Source organism: Salmo salar, chromosome 14, assembly GCF_965601325.2.
Source record: "Salmo salar chromosome 14, fSalSal1, whole genome shotgun sequence".
NCBI classification, from domain to species: Eukaryota; Metazoa; Chordata; class Actinopteri; order Salmoniformes; family Salmonidae; genus Salmo; species Salmo salar.
In genome coordinates, this window is record NC_138304.1 from 96945587 (window position 1) to 96966892 (window position 21306).

Genomic DNA, 21306 nt, shown 5'->3' on the forward strand with positions numbered 1-21306 from the left:
TCAATAGTATTTGAAGATCAGGTCTGCTGTCCTGTCCTACACAGGCTGGAAGAGACAGTGTTGGACCTTTAATAGCACTGGGGTTTCCCAATGTTAAGGGGAGAGACAGGGAAGTTCCGTGTCTACATGGTTTTGTTTGAACTTTCACTTCAATTTAAGATAGTTACCTATTTTACTGAAGGCTTTTTCAGAACGGCACGCCTGCACATGCACAAACACACACCATTTAGGCCTTATGGTTTGCTCTTAGAACAAGTTTTCATATAACCAAACAGAACCAAGGGGTTTAATATTAACCTGTTGGGGATAGGGGGCAGTATTTGCACAGCCGGATAAAAAAACGTACCTGATTTAATCTGGTTACTACTCCTGCCCAGTAACTAGAATATGCATATAATTGTTTGATTTGGATAGAAAACACCCTAAAGTCTCTAAAACTGTTTGAATGGTGTCTGAGTATAACAGAACTCATTTGGCAGGCCAAAACCTGAGAAGATTCCAAACAGGAAGCGCTCTGACCATTTCTTGGCCTTCTTGATCATCTCTAACCAAAACAGGGGATCTCTGGCATAACGTGACATTTTGTAACGCTCCCATAGGCTCTCAGAAGGCGCCAGAACGTTGAATGGTGACTTTGCAGGCCATGGCTGAAAAACAGTAGCGCATTTGGATAGTGGTCGATCTGAGAACAATGAGACTGGGGCGCGTGCACGAGCCGACACCATGTTTTTATTTTTTCGTCTTTGAACGAAAACAGGGTTTCCCGGTCGGAATATTATCGCTTTTTCCAAGAAAAATCGCATAAAAATGGATTTTAAACAGCGTTTGACATGCTTCGAAGTACGGTAATGGAATATTTTCAAATTTTTTGTCACGAAACGCGTCGGGCGCATCACCCTTCTTTACCCTTCGGATAGTGTCTTGAACGCACGAACAAAACACCGCTATTTGGATATAACTATGGATTATTTGGAACCAAACCAACATTTGTTATTGAAGTAGAAGTCCTGGGAGTGCATTCTGACGAAGAACAGCAAAGGTAATCCAATTTTTCTAATAGTAATTCTGAGTTTGGCGAGTACCACACTTGGTGGGTGTCAAAATAGCTAGCCTGTGATGGCCGGGCGATCTACTCAGAATATTGCAAAATGTGCTTTCACCGAAAAGCTATTTTAAAATCGGACATATCGAGTGCATAGAGGAGTTCTGTATCTATAATTCTTAAAATAATGATGTTTGTGTACGTTTATCGTGAGTAATTTAGTAAATTCACCGGAAGTGTTCGGTGGGAATGCTAGTCACATGCTAATGTAAAAAGCTGGTTTTTGATATAAATATGAACTTGATTGAACAAAACATGCATGTATTGTATAACATAATGTCCTAGGAGTGTCATCTGATGAAGATCATCAAAGGTTAGTGCTGCATTTAGCTGTGGTTTTGGTTTTTGTGACATTATATGCTAGCTTGAAAAATGGGTGTCTGATTATTTCTGGCTGGGTACTCTGCTGACATAATCTAATGTTTTGCTTTCGTTGTAAAGCCTTTTTGAAATTGGACAGTGTGGTTAGATTAACGAGAGTCTTGTCTTTAAAATGGTGTAAAATAGTCATATGTTTTAGAAATTGAAGTTATAGCATTTCTAAGGTATTTGAATATCGCACCACGGGATTCCACTGGCTGTTGAGTAGGCCATAGAGGTTAACACGGAGGGAGACATAACATTTGTGACAGCCACTTCCTGTGGCAGTCAGGTATGTGTGTTCTGATTGGTCATAGGATTATGATGCATGATATAGTCAATCACCTTGAGAAAGTAGCCTTGAGCCAACTCTGATCAAGTAATTCATCCATCCATGGCCTGGCGGTTGGCCTAGCCCATGCAATCACAGCCTGAGGATTGAAGACTCCAGAATCCACTCAAAAACAGACAGAACAGGAAATGCCTGTTGCCACAACAACAGCCGGGTTTCTCTGGGGAGTCGACAGACAGAAGCTCCAGCGGGGCCAGCTCCTGTCCCTCCAGGGGAAATCAGAGGAGCAGCGGTACACGTCTTTAAATATTAACACTGACAAGCAGGAGGCGCAGCACCAGAAGGCGCAGGGAGAGAAGAGAGAGAAGCTACTCTATTGGACTTTGCATCCTGTCCAGGGGGTGTACTTGTACATCATGCTGCCTCACGCTACATAAACATGAGATAGGCTTCTGTCCTATAGGCCAATCTGGCTTGGGCAAGGCTTACCTACAGTTCTAAGACCAGCTTACCGCCCACAGCTCCTAACCCAGTGTTTTCCATTGGCGTCAGGTAATCAGCCAGTCACATACTCATTTTCACCTTCACATTAACTAGGCTACTTTCCTTTTAAAAGTTTAAATTCACTAGTCCTTCGAGCCCTCTCCCGCTACAATAAATGATAAGCATCTTCTAGCAATCTATTGAGAGGATAGGTGGTCAGTGAGTCAAAGTGAGGGATGACAGGAACACAGCCGAGAGGAGGCGAGAGGTTAAACTCACAAAAATCTGTCCAAAATAAGCCCAATGCGTTTCTATGGGTTTATTTTGGACCTAAAGCTTGACGCCTGCCTTCCCGCCTTTGGGACAAACACTCCCACTGTTAGGGCGGAGACATGAGCATCTCGTCATTATATACAGATCTCTTGTTGCAGTCGAATTTCTTTACATGGAGGGACAAGCGCATGATGCTCATGAATTATCAAGTCCCATGTAATGTAAGTGGTAATGAGTCGAAATCCACGACTTGTTATTGTTTCACACATTTATTTAGGCACATTTTATTTGTGTGTGTTTCACATAGCCAGCCACATGGAGTAGTGGAGCACAGTAGGCTATTTACTCTGTGTTGATTGACAAAGTGTTAACTAGTTTAAAAAAGGTGACTGAATAAAGTCGCTTTTATGTCCCTTTGCCATTAATAAATCACGCAACGTGGTTAAAATGTCCATGGTATCGCATCGGGACAAGTAAACCAAAGAAAATACTTTATTTTTTGCTATGTCGTCGTCAGCTTGGAGTGACTCGTCTCACCATGCAGTGTAGCCTACCAAATCACATCGGAGAGAGAGCTGTTCATTTGCCTAGGGTACTGGTAGCAGGCCTAAGCTTTTTGCCGTTTATCTGAAGAGAAATGATATAAACATTAGATGAAGATGGTGAATCATCACTGCAGGAACAATAGGTAGTGGACAGCATCTTTCTGGCCCAAATATAATAATTAGGGCCCTAGTGGAATCCATAAAAAAACAAAACTCAACAATATTCAGAAAGTATTGACATTTGTAGGGAATCAACTAAATGTATTGAACATTTACTAATTGGCCAAAGTTTATCATAAGACATGAACAAAATGCATCAAGGATTTCAAATTTTGTGCAACTTTCTGAAGAGGCAACGAGAACACCGCCATGTGTGCAACGCACACATCTACCATTTCTGTAGCCGTTGGCGATGATGCTAATGATTTTATTGCGATTCGGTGTTCCAAACAAAGTGGTAGATGTGTGCATTGCACACACGGGGGCGTTCTCGTTGCCTCTTCAGAAAGCTTCCATCTGGTAGATGGAAAAGCTTCTCCCAAAAACATTCTCAATTAAAATGTTAACTACAAAGTAGCCTTAGCAAGCAGAATTATATCATTATTTTCATCATACCAGCGGGTATTCACTTTGCAAACTGTACCTTCACAACAAAAACACAGCCTCTTGCTAGGTGTGCACTTGAATTAGAAGGGTAACTACACCCAGAAATCTGAGAGATGTTGATTTTAAGAGCCTCAAGAGGTCTCCAGGTTTAAGCGAATGGTTGCGGACTGAACATCCAATTGTTGTTGTTCTAGAAAAATAAAGAAATTTTGAAAGCAAAAATATATATATACTGCTTAAAAAAATTAAGGGAACACTAAGATAACACATCCTAGATCTGAATGAATTAAATAATCTCATTAAATACTTTTTTCTTTACATAGTTGAATATGCTGACAACAAAATCACACAAAAATAATCAATGGAAATCCAATTTATCAACCCATGGAGGTCTGGATTTGGAGTCACACTCAAAATTAAAGTGGAAAAACACACTACAGGCTGATCTAACTTTGATGTAATGTCCTTAAAACAAGTCAAAATGAGGCTCAGTAGTGTGTGTGGCCTCCACGTGCCTGTATGACTCCCTACAACGCCTGGGCATGCTCCTGATGAGGTGGTGGATGGTCTCCTGAGGGATCTCCTCCCAGACCTGGACTAAAGCATCCGCCAACTCCTGGACAGTCTGTGGTGCAACGTGGTGTTGGTGAATGGAGCGAGACATGATGTCCCAGATGTGCTCAATTGGATTCAGGTCTGAGGAACGGGCGGGCCAGTCCTTAGCATCAATGCCTTCCTCTTGCAGGAACTGCTGACAAACTCCAGCCACATGAGGTCAAGCATTGTCTTGCATTAGGAGGAACCCAGGGCCAACCGCACCAGCATATGGTCTCACAAGGGGTCTGAGGATCTCATCTTGGTACCTAATGGCAGTCAGGCTACCTCTGGCGAGCACACGGAGGGCTGTGCGGCCCCCCAAAGAAATGCCACCCCACACCATGACTGACCCACCGCCAAACCGGTCATGCTGGAGGATGTTGCAGGCAGCAGAACGTTCTCCACGGCGTCTCCAGACTCTGTCACGTCTGTCACGTGCTCAGTGTGAACCTGCTTTCATCTGTGAAGAGCACAGGGTGCCAGTGGCGAATTTGCCAATCTTGGTGTTCTCTGGCAAATGCCAAACGTCCTGCACGGTGTTGGGCTGTAAGCACAACCCCCACCTGTGGACGTCGGCCCTCATACCACCCTCATGGAGTCTGTTTCTGACCGTTTGAGCAGACACATGCACATTTGTGGCCTGCTGGAGGTCATTTTGCAGGGCTCTGGCAGTGCTCCTCCTGCTCCTCCTTGCACAAAGGCGGAGGTAGCGGTCCTGCTGCTGGGTTGTTGCCCTCCTACGGCCTCCTCCACGTCTCCTGATGTACTGGCCTGTCTCCTGGTAGCGCCTCCATGCTCTGGACACTACGCTGACAGACACAGCAAACCTTCTTGCCACAGCTTGCATTGATGTGCCATCCTGGATGAGCTGCACTACCTGAGCCAATTGTGTGGGTTGTAGACTCCGTCTCATGCTACCACTAGAGTGAAAGCACCGCAGCATTCAAAAGTGACCAAAACATCAGCCAGGAAGCATAAGAACTGAGAAGTGGTCTGTGGTCACCACCTGCAGAACCACTCCTTTATTGGGGGTGTCTTGCTAATTGCCTATAATTTCCACCTGTTGTCTATTCCATTTGCACAACAGCATGTGAAATTTATTGTCAATCAGTGTTGCTTCCTAAGTGGACAGTTTGATTTCACAGAAGTGTGATTGACTTGGAGTTACATTGTGTTGTTTAAGTGTTCACTTTATTTTTTTGAGCAGTGTATTTAGGAAAAAACAGAAACCTGAAAAAAACTCAATTCATGAATTTTTCTAAAATAATGTGGGCTATTTACTTCATTTGTTTGTTTTGATAAAATGCCTGGCTGGCTACTTTTTCTATTTGGCTGGTTGCTATGTACATGCGGTAAAAATGCAGAAAGTGACAGATCAGGCTTCAGGTCTGCACCTCAGTGAGTCCGTGCAGAGCCAAACATCTCGTTTCTTAGTCAAATCATTATATTTGACACATGCTTGGTAAACAACAGGTGTAGACAGTGAAATGCTTACTGACAGGCCCTTCCTAACAATGCCAGATTCTAGACCAACCAAGACAACAGCAAAACACACTCGTGTCTACAAAAAGTGTCAACACCAAACTAAATTTGTCAATGCCATTGCCAGAGAGCGCACAATAGACTACCTATTGAGTGGTACGTTTTGGACCAGATTCTGTCTAACTGGAAAGATGGTTGCTGTAAACACCATCACAATAGAAAATCCTGTATTCCTGTTATAAGAAGGTGGGAGGAGAATCAAGAAGAGGTGTCAGTGCTGGCTAGCCCTCCATGCCCTCTTTATAGCAAAAGTATTTTATTTATTTAACTAGGCAAGTCAGTTATGAACAAATTCTTATTTACAAGGACGGCCTACAGTAAACAGTACCAATAGCAGAGGAATAATACCAGTGTCAAAGTGGTGTAGGGAGACACTACCTACTGATACAGTCAGATATCTAGATGTATCCAATGGTTAAATGTAGGATTAAGTGTGGCGTAATCTGATCCCAGACTTGTGGGCCTACCTTGAGTGTCCATAGGGGGACCACAGACACAGACGAGTGGATTTCAGGACCAGTGAGTGCACAGCACTCCCTCCCCCCCCCGAAACACGCACCAAACCAGAGGATAGAGATCCTCTCTCAAACACTCCAGCCAGAGCCCCAAGGGCATGAACACGTGTAAATGGGCTAATCCGTTACACAAGGCAGACTAGAAGACATGACATGCTCATCAACGCCACCTTTCATCAGACACAGGCACCCTGTGGTCAAACCAGGCCCAGCTCCCCCCACCCCCCGGTGGCTGGTGACCCTTGCCTAGCCTCATGTTACTGTACCTGCCACGGCTAGTCTCAGCTTTCTCAGTTACAGTAACCAAGGCTGAAGACTTCCCCTGTTGTCACGCTCGTCTTTCTTTATGCTGCTAATGCAGAGAGAGGGGAACCTTCCTCTGTGTGCCAAATGTCACACCATTTAGCGAAGTGTCGGCTGTAAAACAGTCACCACGCATCAGCTTCCCATACAAAAGACAACTTCACTATTTGACAATAAAATATACAATTCTGGCTACAACAACTGTAAAGTAGTAATGTAGACCACATGACAATGGACCACAGCAATGTCTAGTACCATCCAGCATTGAGTAGAGTATCAGTGTTCAAAAGCAGACAATTCAGTTGCGGTATGTGAGCAAACATTTGTTTTCACGATGACTCACACCATGTTTACTGCCAATCCAAGCCCCAGGGAGAGGGATCAACACTTTAAGCCCAGACTGATCAGTCACTTTTGTAATGTTACTCCATAAAAGCTCAAGGCTAGGATTTTGGGCAGGTGCGATGATCCTAGATGTGTGGCTGTGTCTCAAAAGGAGCTGATCAAAAGTAGAGTAGGGAATAGGCCAGGGTGATTTGGGATGCATCCTGTGCCGAGGCCAACCTGTATCCAGAGCATATACTGTACAGCAAAAGATATACAGACGGAGTGGGGTGTGATACCGGTATGCGTAGCATGGAATCTGGTGAATGAGGCCCTCCATGCCTGGCCGTCGAAGGCTTGCCCTTGGCGTCAGGCTGTATACATGTGGGCTGGCTGAAGGGAGCTATTTACAGAGCGGCTCCTGGGTCCAGCCTTGAAACGTCAATTAGCTTTATGATAAAGCAGTTCAGTGAAACCCACTAGGATTGTCACTATACCAGTATATCCATACTCAGAGGTATCGTGGCTGATTATATAAAATGTTTGCAATCATTTAAGCAATCTAGTACAGTTAAATAGTTACACACAGAAACTCCCCAAATACAGGTGTGCCAAGCTTGTAGCATCATACCAAAGAAGACTCGAGGCTGTAATCGCTGCCAAAGGTGTCTCAACAAAGTAGAGTCAGTTGTACAATAATGCCTTCAACTGAAATGTGTCTTCCGCATTTAACCCAACCCTTCTGAATCAGAGCGGTGTGGGGAGCTGCCTTAATCCACATCCACGTCCTCGGTGGCCTGGGAACAGTGGGTTAAGTGCCTTGCTCAGGGGCAGAAGGGGCTCAGGGATTCAATCCAGCAACCTTACGGTTACTGGCCCAACGCTCTAGCCACTAGGCTACCTGCCGCCCCAGGTAGGGTAGGGTCTGAACTTAAATATGATATTTCCATTATTTTGAATACATTTGCAAAACTGTCTAAAACCCTGCTTTGCTCTGTCATTGTGTGTAGATTGATGAGGAAAAAACGATTTAATAATTTTTTGAGTAAGACTGGGAGAACTGAAAATGTTCAGTAATCAAAACTGAGGGAAAAATTAAAGGGTTTGAATACTTTCCAAATGCACTATATATGATTTGTATTTTGTTAATTAGTCCAAGCAATGTTCAGTAATCAACACCGAGTAGGCACGGGTACCCAGAGTTAGCTTAGAGAGATATATCCATCTATATTTACAAGTGAATGAATAAATAGGTCACCTTACCATAAATCCTAAGTAGGAATGTCTATGCTTACCTGTTACAATACTCTGACTGATCGGCCCACAGTAGGTGTGTGTAAACTGCATGTGTAGTATATGGGGATGTGGGAAACCTACTCCTCAGCTTTAAGTGTCGCGCCTGTCACCTCATTAGCTAGCTTTTGGGATGCAGCGATCGGACAAGGCGCTTGCGGGAGTACGGTCACGTGTGTGTGAGGCAGAGGTCCCGAGTCGCACCAGGTATGGGCCGAATCAGGAGGAAGCGGCACTCGCTAAGCAAGCGGCGTGCCCATTCAACCTTTCCACCCCAAAATAAATTGTAGTTGTCACTGTCAAATAGACCAACCAAAACGCCATGACAAAAAATACACTGAGGCAGGAGTGGCTGTTGTGATCAGGGTTTTTTCTGGATGAAAAAAGGAGCTTAGGTGGTGGGAGTGGCATGTGACAGTTTGCAGTTTTAAAGCAAATTTCCTGCAATTCTACACATTTTGCATGCAGCTGGGAGAAAATGTTGCAGTACGAAAGCTAATTTCATGCGACTTCTACCTATTCTGCCATGGCTAATCCTGTGTTATTTTATACAGCTAAATTCATTGTTTTTGAATTTTCAAATTCTCCCGGACTGTCTAGCTTTCCTTTTGGTGACTTAGTTCTCAAACTATATTTGTCCATTATCTTTACTAACATAATTTATATCTGATTTTAGTCGTTTAAGTCAACACTGAAAGCGGTTTTCCATCACGATTAGTTTTGTTTTTTACAATTTAGGCGACACGAAAAGAAAATAAATAAGCGGATTTCAATGGCTAGATAGCTATGACTTTCACAGCTGTTCAAGTCAACTTCCTCCCCAAATGCATTTCCTCAAGTTCACTTGTCTCTGAATTGTTGATTTGAGTGTTACAAAAACCAGAGAGCAGAACATACGTTTGCCTTGGTTTGAGTGTGAACTACTAGCTAGTTAGCCAGACATTACCCCCTCGTCCGATGAGAACCCGAGACAACAACCATGTCTCAAAATATGTCTGTCTCGATTTAGCCACCTGGGATATCAAATCGGACAGCTTGTACAGTGTATGTTACGTTAACATCCTATCTCGCTTCCCCTGACAATGTTGCCGTGCGCTCGGCAGTGTGCGTGAAGCCTAGGCAACAGGAGACAAATTCATTCGGGTAACGTTATCGTGTTACACCTGTCCATAGTCAACGGTAGGACCGACCAAAACTCTGTACATCCAATCCAGACAGCGACGTTTCCAGTACAACACTGCGTAGTTAGGCTACAGTTAGCTACATGTGAACAGGAACAAGGGCAACTAAGGTAGCTAGAAGCAATAAGTATAGCTCTACATCAGTGGGTACTGTAGAATCATCACCTATCTACCTAGCAACTTAGCAAACAGGCTAATTATATTTGGCTAGCAAGCTTTCTCGGTCGGTTAATTAATATCGAGGACAAATTATAACATTGACACAAGAAACGGGTCAGCATGTCTTGTAAAATAGGCCGATGTTTGTATGTAACTTTAATGTTACCCAACAACGTTGACTAGCACCTTCTCCGTCTGTTAAGGCATGCAACTAGCTACCCTGCTAAAGTTATGCTAACTAGCCGGTTACAAGCAAGGCAGTTCAGAAAATAAACGGGTCACATTGGGCTGTAACTGTTAGTGGGTCAAACGAATAGCTGGCTAGCACTAACAAAGCTATCTGGGTATATAAACAGAAACAAAACTAGTTATCGAGTAATACTTTGGCTTAGTTGGTTGACTAACCACAATACCTCCTAGTTAGCTAGCTCGCGTCCGTTACGTTCTTACTATAGCTAGCTACCGGCGTAACACAGGAAACGGGCAGTTGACTGGCTACCGTAAGCTAGTTAGCGGTTATCTATGTTAAGGCTTTTTTCGAGAAAACTACTACTCGTTCGCTATTAATATTTAATTTAACTTGACGGACCTTGGTGTTTTGCCAACATTTTCTGTAGATCGGCGAAGCTGCCGAGTTGGAAAACGACTAATGTTATTTAGCTGCCATATCCCTTCGTTAGCAGGCTAGCCTTAGCTAGCTACTTTCTTCCCTATAAGACTGACGCTGTAGCGAAATAGTTATGTTTTTTTTTGTTGTGATAATGTATAACGATATGAACAAGCGTTCTTACTTACAAAGAGCAGGCTGAACATTGAAAACCAGTGACTATCCCGGAGAATGTGGATGGAGAGCAGTAACTGCTGTCAGATCTTTTTAGTTCCTCTTCAAATGTGGGTGAGTGAGCTCACATCGGAACTGTTGGGAGGAGTTTCAAGGTGGTAATCTCGTTAACGTCACTCTGAACGCAAGAAAACCAGGGATCACAAAACAACAATGTTTAACAAATATGCTGTTTTTGATAATATTAAACTGGAATCGTCGAGATATATTGTTTATTTCAAGTTGAGCAATGGTAATACCGCGTTCATGTGCTAGTCGGAACGAGGAATCTCAGAAATCTCCGATTTGGTAACTGGTAGTACCTATACACGTGCCGCGTCCAACGAATCAGCAAATCGGACATTTCCGCGTTACCTGTTCCGACTATAAATGCCGATTTGGTCAACCGCTCATCATCGCCAATCTCTGAGTGACGAGCATCAGGACTCAAGAGGTGGTAAATTGAGCCATTGTGAGTGTTCGAGCGGATCATTTTTGTCAAGTCTGGCCGTCGTTGTTCAATTCCTTTGAAAGTGTATTGCATTATTTACAAATTGTACACTTATGTGTATATGTTGACTGCATGAATTTGACCAAAAAAAATCATGTGGTCTAAAGGTAATACAATTTTTACTGCAAGTTTCTGCAGTTGCTCTTCACTAACGTCATCCTGCATCCATCGCCTGTATTGTGGGAGGCTCTATTGCCAGCCAATCTTTTTTTTACCCATGTGAATGTGACCAAAGACATGACTGAAACAGAATCCAACTTTGCCGCAATTCATGTATACAATGGATATATACAAATTAATGTGATTTTTGATGCTCTTTCTCACAGATTGATTGTACAATGTACACACATGATTTCAATTTGTTAGTGTGTTATGGGGGTTGCAGCCAAAATATAAACTTTTATAAACAATGGCAACACTGCCATGTTGATCTGAGCCTTGCTTTTGGAGAACCACATTAGTGTCCAACTTTCATCTGTGGCAGATGCACCTGACTTTAATCCTGGACATTTGTCTACAGTCTGTTGCTTTCGCCTTAAAACTCAAACGCACCCATTTTGGTCCACCTAGTTAGATTACCTCCAGCCAAGCCTTGTCCTGTCTTACTAGCCATGTTATAGTATAACAAACAGTCAAGCACTGAGGTAATCACTTGTTTTGTGTGATTGGCTATAGAAAATATTGGTCAGACTCAGACGTGTGCCCATAGCTTATTTATTTTTTACGGATTAATCATTGATTAATCTAATGTCATGTTATGAATAGAGAAAATATAATAGTATCACCATGTGTGAATATGTATCCAATATCATAAATCATGTTATTCTCTGACATTATTCTCAATTAAAGAAATAGGTCCTCTGTTTTGGTCCATGTTACCTTATAGTGAGACATAAACACCACCTAGTGGTCAATTGGACTGTCCCTTTATTATGGGGATTCTTATGAGAAACAAAACATTGAACAAAGCATTGTCAATGTCATTAAAATAACAAAGTAGCTTTTGCCAAATGTGCCAAAACTATATAGGCCTACTTCTAACCAAAACACCCATATCAACATAAAATGAGGCTGAAACCCAGACTCCTGAACAGATAGGGCCCAGGGCTGCGTTCAGTACAAAAAAATGTACTTCAACATTCAATGAGACGGAATCTGTTCTGTTCTGAACGACCAGTTGAAAAACGGGGAGGGGTTTGGTTGTGGGTTGGGGAACCCTCCACTGTCATTTAAATACGTCACTCATTGCTTCCAGTCACACCCTGCCACACCCACCAAAAGGAGAAAACATAACTCAAAGTCTGTTAAAGAACGTTGAAGAACGTTTTGGGGAAACATGTTGTTCAGTACAAACGGTCACGTAACATAGCAAACGTTTAATTGAACTGAACACCCTCGCAGATTGGTAAAAAAAAAAAATTAGGAATACATTTTATTTTCTCTCTTGTAACTTTAAATGTAACAGATTACCCATTGAACTAGCTAATTTCACATAAACTCTTGAATTTTAGAAATGTACCACTCCTCCACACGGCCGTTTCCTTCTCCCACCGAAGAAGTGTGCACTGCTGCTACAGTCACCCAGGGATACAGGTGATACAGGCACCCCCTGGTAGTGAGTAGTAGTAGTAATCAAAAACCAGACCCCATAGCATTTGAAAATTGTGGGAGACAACGCAGATGTCTAGAGAGACTTGATGGTGATTAACAATAAAAGCTACATCATCTTGGAAGTACTTCTGAGTTGCGTGTTGTCGTCTCTCGTGGTCAGGTACAGGGAAGTAGTCAATTAAGAGGCAGATGTCAGCAGCAGAACAAACTCAAATCAAGTAAAATAATAGCTATGATATTATTTTGACAGCATAATTAACTAGCTAGCTAACCAGCTAACTACTGTAGCTGATTTAGGCCTGCGTCATCTACGTTCGCTATGATCAGGTAAAAGTCTGGCTAACACCTAACTCAAAGTCCTCCTGACTTGAGTCTGGAAAGGCTATTTTGATGTTGTTGGCACGATGTGTCGATAATGAGGGGAATGTTATTTTTTCCTGATTGGTTCTCCTCTGTGTCTTTCTCACTCAAACCCACGTGGACAACCACACACAGCCCCCGAGCACAGCCCCTTCATATACAACTGTTGGATTTTCAAATCAAAACAACATGAGTTCTCAATTCCCCAGGAAAGAAAAATACGTTTGAGAGAACCAATCAATGTTCAGCCAGAAAAAAAGCACAACTCTGTGCGAATACTGCATTAACAACGGCCTCCTGTCCAGACCAGTGTGTCATAGCTCTCCCTCCTTGTGAGTCATGTGAGTGGCATCAGCCAGGCTACATAGGCCACTCCACTTTTCCCAACTGGACATCTTTGTGAAGAGTAGAAGCTCTTGCTTCCAGGGGGGTGTGTGTGTGTGTGTGGTGTGTGTGTGTGTGTGTGTGTGTGTGTGTGTGTGTGTGTGTGTGTGTGTGTGATAGGTAAAAACACACACAGTCTGTTTGATGGATGTAGATGTGGTTGTTTTGCTCAGTCTAGTGAAGTCGTTACCAGACCATGGAACATTGATACCATCAGGTGGCTCTCTTCTAGGTAAGACACCATACACATTACTGGTTATTCTCCAGAGTGACTTGAGGCCTATATCTTCATTGGTACAGTACATACCATTCTGAGAGCAAATTGGATAGCCTATGTACAGTCTTTTATACTAAGCCCCAGACACAGTAAGCATACACTACCAATACTCCCTGTAACCAAATATGATGTGTGTTTCACATGGATGTGGAATCTAGAAAAATCAACCCAGATATACAATAAAGTATTTATTGATTTGGTATCAATACAATCAAGTACTGTAGATTTTGTATAAGCAGACAAAACATTTTCAATCAAAAGAGTGCATTTTATACCCATATTCTATTGCATAGAGGGCACACAATAGCCATGTATAAGACAAACAATCCTATAGGTTGATACATTGTACATTATACAAAAAAAACATATTTTTTTAAATCCACAAAAATAATCCTTCATGAACAATGCTAGAATGCTAACTAGGTGTTCTAAATGATCTCGTTCAATGCTGTTAAATACCATTTATACCATCTAGGCTTTGGTGGGCGGTTTTGGCGTTACTGTTAAATTATCACAAATGTATAAATACATCTTCATTAAGGTCATGAGCAAATTAAAATGCCCATTTGTATCTATCTCCAAACTATAACAAACAAATATCCCTTAAAACCGAAGCAAGGCATATTTTTATATATATATATATATATATATATATATATATATATAGTTTTTTTTATCATTGAGTAGAAAACAAGTCTAATCAGTTTATGATCAAGGCAGTACATTTGGGGAAAATGATTTGCACACACTGCAAGCTCTGAAACCAAGTGACATTGTCTATGACAAGGAATAGACAAAAGGAGAGTAACAGTCTATCCGACCACGCCACTCAAAAATGGCTTTCCAAATGTCTGATATACAGTACATAACAAGAACAAGTCTTGAATTGTCTAGTAGACTTACACAACAATAATGATACACAAACTTTGCTTAAGGTATGTTCAGGTTCTGATGAGAGGATTAGGGGCACAGAGACTAGTGAGAATGCATTGGATAAACTTAAAATACTGAACGTGAGACATGAGGCTCTAGTCAGTCAAAACCGATGACCGTTTCTCCAGGACATTTCAAAAACATATTTCTTTAGACACAGCTATACAGCAATTGTATTAATATGCAGACAACAGAGCAATATCCCTACATTCATTATTCTTCTTATTTACCACAGGAACCTGGATAACCATTTTGATTGAATGTTGGCATCAGGCTCTCAATCTGAATACAACTTCTACTTTTGAGTAGTGTTACAGAAAGAGAACTCAAAATCTAGGAAAATAAATGGGTGCTACCTACCATTCTGCTATATCCACCATGAATAGCATCAGGGCAGTCGAAATGGTGTATTCTCACCATTGATGACCAATAGTAAATATATCTAAAGATGGAAACACTATATGATGCCCCTACGTTGAATTTACAGCAAGGAAGTGTGATATACTGTATCATATAACCTTGAGTCCAAGGTCACTGGAAAATGAAGGTCTTCACGATAGATTGTCCCGTTCATTCCTTCCCAGATTCTCCCATGTCAACCTTCATGTTTTTATACCAACATTACTGTCGTCTTACTTTGAATACATTTCCCACGTGTCTATTTGACGTTTCTCCTCTTTGCATGATGTGTAGCCCACTACTACTACCAAACCAAATTCTTCTCTTTGCGACATTGCCCAAGCTATAGGACCATACATATACATTTAGGTCACCTTCATGATGACACACATGTCCTATTTGAACCACATCAGATCTTCAATTCAAAACTGTGGTGGAATATTAGCTAGAAGTGCATGACTAAGAAAGCATGTTCCATGGTCTTTGCAGTTCATCTTTCACCCAGGTGAAGTGTTAACGGCTGGGAGTTAAAAAATAGATACAGACAGAAACACTGTACTGCACTAGGAGAACTCACACAGCAAACACCCTTCTCACCTTTGTCCCACCGTTTCTCCCAGAAATAACAGAGCCATGTTAACTGTTATGCAATAACAATTTCACAACCACAGGGCCTCTCTCTCGCTCCCTCCCTCTCTGTCGGTCTCTCTCGCTCTCTCTCTCCTCTCTCTATATATATATACTTATTATGGAGATTCATGCATGGTCATTTCCGAAAGTTAACCTTCTTTCTTATTCTGTCAGAAAACTTCTGCTAGGAATATACTGCGGCAACATCAGATGTTCCATTTAACCAAGCAATGGACAAACCATTTTAGTTGTGGATGTATCTTTAGGTGGAAAATGAATGTATAGCCTTTATGTTATACTGAGGCTTATGGAGGATTATACATTGTTACTGTACGTTTATCATCACAATGAGATAATAACTATAGCACCAAATACTGGGAGTGTTGTGTAAGATCATTTGAATTGCACCCAATGCACCCATTGGGTTTCATCTGAACCTTGAAAGGGTTATTCTGTAGAAACAGGTTGGATGGCCTTTGGCCAGTTGTTAATGTGATTTGTAGTTGTGATGTGCTGTGTAGTTTGTAGACAGAATGAGGCTTTTAATGTGAGCTATCCCTCAGAACGTTCACTCTAAATGTTAATGTGAAAGGTACTAGGGCATTGATTGCTCGGCCACAGCCATGGCGTTAGCGGACACAAGAAGCAGTGATGTCATCAATATGTGTGTGCCATAGAGCACGTAATTAGGGTGACATGGGAGCTGCAATGCAGGTGGTAAATGGGAATACCCACAGAATGGATCCATGCAGGGAAACATGGCACTGATCCTAATGCATTTGGCCCACAATTTCTGTCTATTAGCTGACGCATAATGTATTTATTAATATAATGATTAACTTACACATTTATTCATAGATTTATTTATTTGTCTATTTAATGTGTTCTATATACAGTATTTATAATTCTTTAGGTTACTGGTTTGGATTTTGATGCTTTTTCAAAGAAGAGGAAAAAGGGGGAAAGCATGGTTACTTTTGGATTTTTAATACTGCTATCTCTATGTGTTCCCTGCTTTGTGTGGATCTTACACAAGTTGGATAGAGCAATGACTTCTTATTGATCAAGAAATAGCCATGATCCAAAACCGTCAGCTTCTAGTATGACCAGCAATGCTTTCAGCACCGGCCTCTCATAGAACCAGGAAATTAGCACCCGACAGACAACTGGAAGTTGACTGTCAAAACATCAGAGCATACTGATAAACAATGATCCATCGATCCCTATAACAGGTATTAAAAAAAAAAAAAAGTCAAGTGAAAGTTTGGGATATTATTTCACGTAAGGGATTGTTTATTGAATATACTCTTCATACTGTATGTGTAATGGTACATCTTTATGTGAAATATTGATTTAAATAGGAAGGAAGTGCACACGGAAGGAAATGGGAGGTTTTTGTGCAGGAAGTGACTGCAGCCAGGGGAACCAATCAGAGCCCCAGGGTCCGAAGATTTCATCCTACTGATGTCAGAGCATTTGGGTAGGATGTGCAGTCACATGGGTAGGTCTAATGCTACGTTCACAACCAGGTGGGAAGGTGGTATTTACCACATACGACTAGGAAAAATCGACTTGAACGCTCCTCTAACTGGTAATTACTAATGGGAAACTCGTCTATCATCGCTGAGCTCCGACTTCTCCCACATGCTGACCTCCAATGTCACCTACTAAGGAAATGATAACAGCATTTATGGCAGTTAAATGCAACAGCAAAACATTATTTATAAAAAGCAAGCTATTAATATGGTTTTAAAACACTATAATATTTTACAAGCACGATAGCTGTTAGCCAATCGGCGTTTCTCAATGAGCTCAAAGCACGTGATTGCATCCAACTGGTATTTACCACCTTCCCAATTAGTTATAACGCAGCATAATAACTGTTACTTAGACAAAGTAAGGCACTTAATAGTCTGAATCCAATAAACAACAACAATACAGACAACGATGACAAAATAATAATAATAATAATAACAATTATGACAATAATAATAATTATAATAATATAAGCTAAAAAAACAAACACATAAAAAAAAAAAAACTGACATTTTAAAGAAAGAGATAAAAACAGAGCACAGCATGAAGTATCCTTCTCCTGCTTTTTAATTCTCCATCTTCCATTCGCAACGTCTTTTCCTGTCGTTGTTGATGTTGTTGATGATAACATTATACAGGTGGTGTTATTCTGTTATGGCTGCCGGTGTTATGATATAGGGACATCAGAAGGCACCCTAGGTGATAGTTGACTAGCAGGCCGTTATGTGGGACAGAGCAGGAACCCTGAGAAGGACGAGTGGATGTATTCGGTGGAGTAGAGCCCATTAGCCTGATCCGAGGGCATCTGCATCCACACCTGGTCGTTCTCCTTCAGCTCAAGGACGGCGCTACCGGACGCCTGGTCCATGTAGCCCTTCTTGTACTCGTCATAGGTGTATGTAGCTGGAACATAGTTCTTGTACAGCGCCACCCACAGACTGAGTCCCTTTACATGCACGTGGTAGGCAAAGTAGTAGACGCCAGGCATGGGGCTGGTGAATATACCGGTGGCAGGGTTGTAGGCATTCTGCCCGTTGTACAGGGTCCTGTCGAACTTGATGGGCATCCCAGAGGGAGGGAAGGCTGTAGTGAGGATGGCGGTAAACGCGGGTGCCAGGGTGGCGGAGAGATCTGCACGGCCAAACAGTGGTTTTCCGTTCCTCTCGTCTGGTACCTCGTCCCCACCCAGCCCTGAATCCGTTAGCCCAGCCACCCCGGTTTGTCCGTTTCCTGCAGGGCCAGGGGGCCCGGGTGGCCCAGGAGGGCCGGGGTTGCCGTTGAGTCCAGAGTTACCTGGCTTTCCTGGGGGACCTTGGGGACCTGGAACTCCTTTTTCTCCGAGCTTGCCCAGACCTGGAAGACCCGGCAGCCCAGGTTCGCCCTTCAGACCTGGGATACCCTGTGGTCCCATTGGCCCTGAAGGCCCCTGCAGACCGGGGATTCCAGACTGGCCTCTTGGTCCTGGAGACCCAACGAACCCAAGCTCCCCTTTTGGTCCAGGATTGCCTAAAAGACCTGGGTTTCCTGGCAGGCCTATGTGCCCCGCCTCGCCTTTGGGCCCAGGTTTTCCGATAGCCCCGTTAGGGCCCGGGAGCCCTTTGTCTCCAGGAATGCCTGGTTTTCCAGACATACCACCGGGACCCTGGTCCCCTCTGATCCCTGGCAGACCTGGATGCCCCTGCGGACCCAACTCTCCCTTCAGGCCGGGCATGCCGTGTTTTCCTGAAAGCCCCATGGGGCCCTGTATTCCTGGTGGTCCTGGCTTTCCATCTGGGCCCATGTCTCCTGGCTGTCCCTCCATCCCAGGCTCTCCCTTAGCTCCAGGGACACCTGGTCCCCCGAAAAGGCCCTTGTCTCCCTTTATCCCTGGTAGACCAGGTTTGCCGTAGCCAGGACCTCCAGGAAACCCTGGAGAACCTCTCTGTCCTGGCTCACCTTTCGGCCCAAGTGGACCGGGTCCTCCAGGCAATCCATCATTACCAGGCTTTCCCAATCCGATGGGTCCAGGCTGGCCTTGCAGCCCTGGACCGCCAGCCTCCCCTGGCTCTCCTATTCCTCCTGGGAGCCCCTGGTCCCCTTTAGGCCCAGAAGGACCAGGAAGCCCGTCAAGTCCTGGTTTTCCCATGCCCTGATTACCAGCTGGCCCTGGGGGGCCCCTGAGTCCAATGGGGCCCCTGGTTCCTGGCAATCCAGGATTCCCATTGCCATTCTCTCCCTTGAGTCCACGCTCCCCAGGATTTCCAGGCCCACCTTTCTGTCCTGGTTCTCCACGAGACCCAGGTTCTCCCCTCCCACCGGGAAGGCCAGGTTTGCCATTAAGAGACAGGCCAGCTGGCCCGGGGAGACCTGGTTGACCTGGAAGTCCTCTGGGACCTGGTTCACCCCGGAGTCCAACCTCTCCATTATTCCCAGGCATCCCCTTAATTCCCCCCTTTCCTGGGAGACCCGGAAGTCCTGGCTTCCCAATGCCCGGAAAGCCTGGAGGCCCCTGAAGGCCAGGCTGGCCATTGAGACCTGGTTTCCCCAGTCCTGGTTTTCCCGGAAGTCCTGAGGGCCCAGTTGGGCCTCTAGGTCCAGGTTTACCTTGGGGCCCTGGCTCGCCCTTTACGTCCATCATGGGTGGCATGTCTGTAGGAGAAAATGGAAGATCATTTGATTATCTGTTCATCCCCTTTCATTATCTTACAAAATGTATCTTAAATTTTGAAAAATGAAACATTTCCATGGTTGCGTCCCAAATGACATCTCAAATGCGTCCCAGATTCCCTATATAGTGCACTACATTTGACCAGGGCCCTAAGGTAAATAAGGTGCTGTTTGGGACATAGCCCCAGTTTGCATTTTTTTTCTTTAGTCAGTGACTTGGCTCTGTAAATAGATGAACAAAATCTTTGTAAATATGTCCTTAAGACAGCACTCAATAACCCTGGATTTGCAAGAACCTATAATTGATTTTACAGTTGATTGAAAGAGGCATTCCGTTCAAGTCAGAGTAAACTGAATTGAAAAACCTACAGTGAATACTGTATAGATATGGATATGCTACAGTGAATACTGTATAGGTATGGATATGCTACAGTGAATACTGTATAGATATGGATATGCTACAGTGAATACTGTATAGTTATGGTTCTACATTAGTGCCAGTGTGCATCTGCATTGCCAAATTCATGTCATTGTCTAATTAGTTTTGTTTGTCAAGACAATGATGCAGGGAATTCAGGAACAGTACCCAGGTTAGGTTTTCCTTTAGGGTGTCGAATGTTGGACTAGCTGATCTAGTAGGAAGTTGGCTAAAGAAGAAAAAAAAACTGGAAGCGAGACTGAACAGTTTTTTATTCTGACAAGCTTTGAGTTACAGTATCTTAGATCAACACTTGGTTTGGTGTGAGGGTTAAGGAAACACCATTAAGTAGCCACCGGGACTGTAGAACTGGGCACATGGATTTGACAACAGCAATTATCCCATTCGTCTGTCCTGTCATTGTTGATGATACATTTATATTTTGACATGCACTTATTAGAATAAAAAACATTAGCTGGCGCATACCCAGAACAATTATTTTGTGTGGAGGTGTTGGATAACGGCAAATAAACTATAAACTATATAAAATAAAGAGAGTCGCACACTCCATATATAAACTCCCACCATGAAGACGGCACAGTAATGCCGAAATGTTGGTGATTTACCCAATAATTACTGGGAGTTTATATATGGAGTGTGCGACTCTCTTTATTTTTTATAGTTTATGACATACACTTATTAAACATCATCAAAAAAAAGTAGATAGGAATTTCTGTTGAATTGCTGGCAATTTTTTACTTAAATTAACTCAAATAAAGGCAATAACTATTGAGCAATACTGAAGTGTCTTGATTTTCCACTTATTGCAATTGTGGAAGAGGTAATACCAATGCAATTTAGTCTCATGGCCAATAGGTGGTGGTAGCCGCTTGCCATTTACACATTGCTCCACAAGCCATAGAAAGACAACAAGAAGTATGAATCCATATTAGAATAGATGTGTGTCCAGAATGGCTGATGTAGGCTACCACTTGTTGATCCCATCCATCGATGAACTCTAAAAGCAGGGTATAGGTCTCCTTTATGCTGGCATAGGATCCATCTCATGTCAAAACTTCAGGTAAAGTATCTTCATAGACATAGGAATGGACAAAGGTAGCCAACATCATAGGTTCATGGACATAGGAATCTTAGGAGATGACTGTGAACTACAGGAAAAGGAGGAGCGAGCACACCCCCATTCTC

At 43.0% G+C, this 21306-nt stretch overlaps 1 protein-coding gene across 2 annotated transcripts in view; it reads right to left on the reverse strand.

Moving 5' to 3' along the window:
* Positions 1–13713: 13713 nt before the first annotated feature.
* The window catches only part of LOC106570550 (uncharacterized), an 83742-nt gene continuing 76149 nt past the window's right edge, over positions 13714–21306 (reverse strand). For both annotated transcript variants that reach the window (XM_014142995.3, XM_014142994.3), the window contains one exon: positions 13714–19664. In XM_014142995.3, the coding sequence (XP_013998470.1) occupies positions 17758–19664 (1907 nt within the window). In that variant the 3' untranslated portion in view covers positions 13714–17757. The remainder of the gene's footprint in view (positions 19665–21306) is intronic.